General features: G+C 43.2%; 1 protein-coding gene across 1 annotated transcript; it reads left to right on the top strand.

Moving 5' to 3' along the window:
• Positions 1-905: 905 nt before the first annotated feature.
• On the top strand, positions 906-6841 carry LOC105987072. The gene is made up of 3 exons (XM_013018230.1): positions 906-1049; positions 5326-5450; positions 6490-6841. The coding sequence occupies exons 1-3, from the start codon at positions 906-908 to the stop codon at positions 6839-6841; spliced, it is 621 nt and encodes a 206-aa protein (XP_012873684.1).
• The last annotated feature ends 394 nt before the right edge of the window (positions 6842-7235 follow it).

The following is a 7235-nucleotide window of genomic DNA, read 5'->3' as shown; positions in this document are numbered from 1 at the left end:
CTGTTCTGCCTCTCTGTGGAGGGGAAAGGGAGGAACTGTGAGGAGATGTTCAAGCCAAGGAGAGTAACTAGCACTGATCCACAGGAAAGAATCAACAGCATGTCTCTTTCTAAGACACATTACCTCCAGGTTTGGCATTAGGAGATCTGCCAAAAGAAAGTGATGAGAGCCGGGCCCTGGTGGCTCATGCCTGTAATCCTAGCTACTCAGGAGGCTGAGATCTGAGATCACGGTTCAAAGCCAGCCCGGGCAGGAAAAGTTCGTGAGACTTTTATCTCCAATAAACCACTCAGAAAACCAGAAGTGGCGCTGTGGCTCAAGTGGTAGAGCCCTAACCTTGAGCTGAAGAGCTGAAGGACAGCACCCAGGCCCAGAGTTCAAGCCCTGCAACCGACCAAAAAAAAAAAAAAACGGGGCTGGGAAGGTGGTTCAGTGGTAGAGCGCTTGCCTTGCATGCCTGAGGCCCTCGGTTCGATTCCCCAGCACCACATAAGCAAAAAGAAAAAAAAAGCCGGAAGTGGCGCTGTGGCTCAAGTGGTAGAGCGCTAGCCTTGAGCTGAAGAGCTGAGGGACAGCGCCCAGGCCCAGAGTTCAGGCCCCATGACTGGACCAAAAAAAAAAAAAAAACCAAGAAAGTGATGAGAAATAGTCCAGCTTCTCTGGCTTTTTCCTTAAAAGAGGCTCTTAGAAATTCCTTCCCAGGATTGCTAAGATTTGATCATCACCCACCCCCCCTACCAAGGCTGGAAGACATAATCATTTCACAAGAAGAGCTTGAATAGGCTCACTTGGGACATTACTCCACCCCCTAAGTTAGGTGATGTCCACACCTCAGTCTTATCACCTGGCCTATGCCATGGATTCTGATAGAGTTTTGGTCAGTGCCGTATGGGTTAAGAATCCAGATGTGGAAACCGTCTGGCTCTGTATCCACTGTGCTCACCATTATAGTGTTCTTGGCTCCCTGGTCAGCAGAAGCTGTGCTGATAGCCATTTCTGAGTGGACAGGGGCCGATCTGCTGCCTGTATATGTTCTAGGGCTGTTTCAGGTAAATGCAACCCACTCAGATTTTATTTATATAGTATTCTATCCTTTGTTTCGTAGCCCCGAGGGGGGCCCACTGTTAGACTGAGTTCAGTCTTGCTTCTCTTCTCCACTCCTCCCAGTAGTGGCTGGCTCCGTTAGTGGCAGAGTCCCAAGCCTGCCTCCTCCTCTATCTGCATGGGCTTTGATCCAGGCCTCCATCTTCTCAGCTTTAAATATGATTCTACTGGCCTAAGAACTGGCATTAATGGTAAAATAAATATTGTGGAAACACGTGGAAGTCATTACAGTGGCAAGTGGAAAGGGGAACTCACAAGAGAAAGCCAATTCTCTTGCTGTTGAAATGATTGCAGGAAAGGATGTTTTTGGTCTAGGGACATTTTCTAAGATTGAAGCAAAAACAAATCAGGAAATGAGCTTTATTTACACAACTTTGGTTCCAAGGAAACAAAACAGCAAGTGTGGCAAGGTCATTGACACCCCATAATATTGAAATCCTACTACAAAGTCAAAAGAAATTTTTCAAATAGGTCTAGAGGCCCAGGGATCCAGGTAAAACTGGGACCCAGATACAGAATCAGTAATCTCTCACTGTGATTAAATAGCAACCTGAGTTCCAAATACCCCTCAATCTGCCTTGCACGGCTAGATGGTAATAAACCACTATGGCCTGTCCACTGGAGGCTTGGAAAGAAAGGACAGAGAGGGAGAGGGAGGGAGGGAAAGAGGGAAGAGATGAGGGAGAAAGCAAGGGAAGATGGGAGAGAGGGAGGGGGAGAAGGGAAGAGGGGAAGACGGGGAGGGAGGGGGGAGAGACAGTGAGAGAGAGAACAACCCCACACTCTGGTCACAGTGGTGGTGTAGTACAGCCACCAACCAGCTTAACCCAGAGAGAGCTTTTGAAAACATTCCAGCCATCCACTGCTGCTGATTTTCCTAGAAGCTTCTATTTTCCCAAGAAGAAAGGGTAAGATGAAAAGCATTAAGAAAAAGACAAGTCTGTTTTGAAAGAGCAAGCTAGTGTGTCACTAAATGTTTGGGTAAAATGTTCACTTTCACCTTGGGGTTAAATCAGTGCTTCCCATTTCTGACTTGGCTAATGGTGATTGGTGGTCAAAATCACTGGTATCCACTGTTGTTAGCTGCAGTAGAAACGTATTTGGTATGCAGTGAACACCAAATGGCTTTCCTACAGAAAGACTGTGCTGACCACCTAGAGTCCACTTCAAACCCCACAGTTTGCCTGAAACTTCACTTGGCAGGTGCAGCCAATCTCAGTATCTAAGCTATCTGACTTCTGTCTGACTCCGACTGCAAATGTGGGAGTTCCCACAATCTCCTCCTCAAGTTTGATTATTCACTAGAGTGACTCTCAGAGCCCAGGAGGAAACAGGTCATTTTCTGTTTGTGGCTGGCACCACTTCAAACACCTCCGGTGTCTGTGCCGGGCATAGGTGGCTCATGTCTGTAATCCTAACTGCGCAGGAGGCTGAGATCTGAGGATCACAGATCAAAGCCAGCCTAGTCTGTGAGACTCTTATCCCCAGTTAACCATCAAAAAACAGGAAGTGGAGCTATGGCTCAAAGTGGTAGAGCACTAGCCTTGAGCAAAAAAAAAAAAAAAAAACAAGTTCAGGGACAGCAACCAGGCCCTGAGTTCAAGCCCCCTGACTGACAAAACAACAAAAATAACAAAACCACTGGTATTTGACTGGTATCTGTTTGTTATAAAAGGATGCAACTCAGGGCTGGGAAGGTGGCTCAGTGGTAGAGTACTTGCCTTGCATGCATTAGGCCCTGGGTTTGATTCCTCAGTACCACATAAGCAGAAAAAGCCAGAAGTGGTGCTGTGGCTTGAATGGTAGCGCGCTAGCTTTAAGCTGAAGAGCTGAGGATAGTACCCAGGCACAGAGTTCAGGCATCATGACAGATCAAAAAAAAAGGATGCAACTTACAACCAGCCAAATGGAAGAAACACATAAGGCAAAGTACTGGGGATGGGACAGGAACAGTGGAAGTGGTAAAATAGCTTTCCTGTCACTCCAATAAGACTGCACATGATCACAAACTTACAAACCACCTGAATGTCATTGTTCCAAGGATTTTTACAAACATGTCATTTTACAGGCTCAATTCATTAAATCAGAGGCCACTAATGACTGCAAGTTTCCAACCTTTGAATGTCACAACTGATTTTTCTGGTGACAAACCCCCTCTGTGAAGCTATCTAGGGGCGCAATATGAGTCACTTCCATTAGTACAAACTCATCAAAGTTGAAGAGAGCTCAGTGTGAGCACCTTTTGTTAAAGATATTCCTATCTAAAATCTCCAAGGATTTTAAGTACCTTGGGCTATGAAACTGGGGCAAAGACCAAGAATATATTCCTGGTTACATTACACATAGCAAGGAGCTGCATTAAAAAGTTTCCCAGGAGAGCTAATTCTCATCTCAAGAAGTTCACTTCAAAGGTCAAGCTCATCTTCAAGGCCAAAACAAGGCTGACAGTCCATTAAATCCTTGATGTCCTAAATCAGTGGTCCCTTCTGGCAGTTAGCTCTCTGTTCCTTCCTCTCATAGCTTTTACCACCCACCTATACAAGGAGTCTCCATTACCAGCTTCTTTCTTTCCACCAAAACAATAAGCTCTCTGAGGTCTGGTCTGAATATATCATGCTAATCATTGAACCCCATGGGTTTAGCATGCAAAAGCTGCTATTGCGTATTAATGGCACCAAAAAGAGTTAAAATTAGATCTCTTTGCTAGGAGCAAAAAACAACTTCTTATAATCTTCTCTTCAATTGGCCAAATTCCATGTAGCATTCAATGATCCCTGAATCCTTTAGAGGAAACCAAAGGCTCCACTGACCCCCATCAAAGACAAGAGATTTAAGCTGGGCGCCGATGGCTCATGCCTGTAATCCAAGCTACTCAGGAGGCTGAGATCTGAGGATCGCGGTTCAAAGCCAGCCCAAGCAGGAAAGTCCGTGAGACTTTTATCTCCAATAAACCACTAGAAAACCGGAAGTGGTGCTGTGGCTCAAGCGGCAGGGTGCTCGCCTTGAGTTGAAGAGAGCGCAGGGATAGCATCCAGGCCCAGAGTTCAAGACCCACAACCAACAAAAAAAAAAAAAAAAAGATGAGAGATTTCGTTCGGCCATATATTTTACTAAGAATAATTTGGGACAGCTGTAGGTACACTAAAGGACATGAGTAAGATGAGGCTTATTTTTGTTATTTTGCCAGTACTGAGGAAGGCTTGAACTAATGGTCTCAAATTCTCAATAAGCTTTTACAGCTCAAGGCTGGTGCTTTGCCACTTGAGCCATGCCTCCAGTCCAGTATTTTTTCTGGTTAATCTGGATGGCTTAGAACCAGGATCTCAGCCTTCTGAGTAGCTAGGATAACAGATGTTAGTCACCATCCAGTCAAGGCAAGGCTTCTTAAAGAACCCCCCTCTTTGCTTAGAAACTGAGAAGATCCAAATTCCAAAGGTGGCAGGCAGTATTTCTGCACAGTAAGCTGGCTTTCTGCTTCAGGGCTCAACAGAACTCAGAGATTTCACTTGGTGACAGCAACGGAAGAAGACCATGTTCTCTGGGAATTTTAGTTTTGATGGCTTTCCAGGAGACAGAAGCCATATTCCCCATTTGGAAGTGTGACACCCGACATCTCAGTCAGGGGATGCTTGGTCATGGCTCAGGAACAAATTCAGCTGGGTACCATGTGTGGTCTGTTGTTGGTGACTTCAGTTTCTCCTTTGTGCAGAGTGGATCAAACAACAGCTTTCTTGGCAACCAAATTTGAAACACGGAAAGACTGCTTTCCTGTCTCCTTGCCCCCTACCCCACCATCACACAAGAAATAGTTTCCTATTCATATTTAACACCACCATCTGTTTTTATTGTGGAGAGTTTTATTCCTTCAGGAACTATAACACTTTCATCACTGCTACTGAACAGAGGTAGAGAGGAGAGGACCCCAGGTCTCACACATGTGTCCTGGCCAGAGATGGACTACCAAAAAAGAAGGCACAAAGAGAAACGTCACATCTTGTATCCAACTGGACAATAGTTGTCAATAATCACTGAAATCATAGACAAGCAGACCATCTGGGAAATCTTAGCCTCTACAATTTACAGATGTCCAGATGAGCTGATATCCCAAAACCTGGCTGACAAATGAGGGCAGGGGGCTACAAAAGAACGAGGAATTAGGAATGACGAAAGAATAGGGAAATATACACTAGGCACTAAATCTTTGAAACCATGATCTTATAGGAAACAGAAAGGAGACCCACCAATCGGAAATCCATATTCCAGAACTCCATTTCTCCCTCTTTATTCCCCAAACTAATCTCTGCCATCCTAAAGATGACCAAAAATGAGCTCAAGCCCTTTCCAAGGCATGTCTATGCCATGTGTCCTCTTTCTCTGCCCTATTTCTTAAAAAACAAACAAACCCTTTCCTATCAACTTTGCTTATGTTCAAGTCTTTCCTGAATTATTCTCTTGCTGAATGCAAGGAACAAAGTCAACTTAGCTAACATAGTTGGTACGTTGGCTTGGAAAGTTAGAGATTAAATGTCTATTTCTGATTTGGATTCACTGAAAGGTAGGTAATGATGTCACATGGAAGGTCACACTCAGACCTGACAAATAAAACAAAGATTAAATGATAGATTCACTACCATGTCATGTGTGCCTGTGCATTGCACGTGTGTGTGTCTGTATATCATTACACAGCTTGAATCCAAGATCTACACATGCTACCATGGCTTTTTTAATTATAGCTGATGCTTTACCACTTGAACCATGCCTCCAACCCAGCTTTTTGATGGTTAATGAGATGAACTCTTAAGTGATGTTTCTGTCCTCACTGATTTAGAACCATCACCAGATCTCAGACTCCTAAGAAGCTAGGATTACGGATTCAAGCCCCTGTTGCATTTTTGGGCACTCTTCAGTGATAGTCACAGTATATGAGTTCTGTGTTGCACCAGAGAGGTGCACAGGATATGTACAGGTAGGGTAATGAACACGAAGAAAAGAGAGGGGTTCATCATAGGGTGTACAGCATTTTATGTGGAGTGAAACAAAGAAGAGAATAGGACAAAGCAGAAAGTGACTTCAAGGAATTAACAAGCAGATATATGGTTGAGTGGAATTTTGAGACAGAAGTATATGGGGTTTGAGCTACAGCTCAGTTGGTAGAGCTCTAGCCAATGAATAAAAGCATCAGGTACCAAAATTTAGGCCCAGAGCATTAACTATTGTTCTTTGGGTGAAAATACCTCTTTTAGAATTAACAAAGATTTTTCTGAATGCAATGGAATTTAGACTTGATCATAAAAGCAGTTAAAAGTCACTAAATGTATCTGAACAAGGAAATGATAGAAGAAATATTTTTTAAGAATGTACAATTAGGTGGGTCTCTCCTTGCAGTGTTGGCGTGAGAGCAGAATCCAAATGGCGACCTCGAAGAGTCATTGCAGGACAAGCATTTAGGAAGTTCATTCCTCTGTTTGACCGAGTGTTGGTCGAAAGGAGTGCAGCTAAAACTGTAACCAAAGGAGGCATTATGCTTCCAGAAAAGTCTCAAGGAAAAGTATTGCAAGCCACAGTAGTGGCTGTGGGATCAGGCTCTAAAGGAAAGGGTGGAGAGATTCGGCCAGTTAGTGTGAAAGTTAGTGATAAAGTTCTTCTCCCAGAATATGGAGGCACCAAAGTAGTTCTAGATGACAAGGATTATTTCTTATTTAGGGATGGTGACATTCTTGGGAAGTATGTAGAGTGAATACATCACTAAAATGGCATCCTGTGAAGCTGCCCATTCCATGGAAGTTCTGAGATCTTTCATCATGTAAATAATTTCCATATCTCCCTTTTATAATAAACTGACGGTAACTAAGCTAATGATATCCATTGTCTCTAAAGTTTAATTTCACTGTTCTGGTATAAACATTTCCAAATAAAACATGTAAATAAAAAAAGAATGTACAATTATATTTCAAACAGATTTATATGAAAATATTAAGAAAAAACTCATGGAGGTTGAGTCTAATTTCATATTACAGTATACTGATTATTCCAAGAATTCCATCAATGAACTTCAAACTTAAAATTCTAAGTAACAACATAGTTCTGCTATTTAAAAAAATCAAATCTGCAAATTATCTAGTAAAATGATG

This window comes from Dipodomys ordii, unplaced genomic scaffold (assembly GCF_000151885.1).
Source record: "Dipodomys ordii isolate 6190 unplaced genomic scaffold, Dord_2.0 Scaffold39, whole genome shotgun sequence".
NCBI lineage: Eukaryota > Metazoa > Chordata > Mammalia > Rodentia > Heteromyidae > Dipodomys > Dipodomys ordii.
This window is presented reverse-complemented; position numbering and strand designations above follow the sequence as displayed.

Bases quoted from the DNA above. Each gene is read 5' to 3' on its own strand.
- LOC105987072 (XM_013018230.1), top strand. From the start codon at position 906: ATGTGGAAACCGTCTGGCTCTGTATCCACTGTGCTCACCATTATAGTG. The intron at 1,050-5,325 runs GTAAATGCAACC...ATGATCTTATAG, and splicing joins ATGTTCTAGGGCTGTTTCAG to GAAACAGAAAGGAGACCCAC. The intron at 5,451-6,489 runs GCATGTCTATGC...CTCTCCTTGCAG, and splicing joins GAGCTCAAGCCCTTTCCAAG to TGTTGGCGTGAGAGCAGAAT.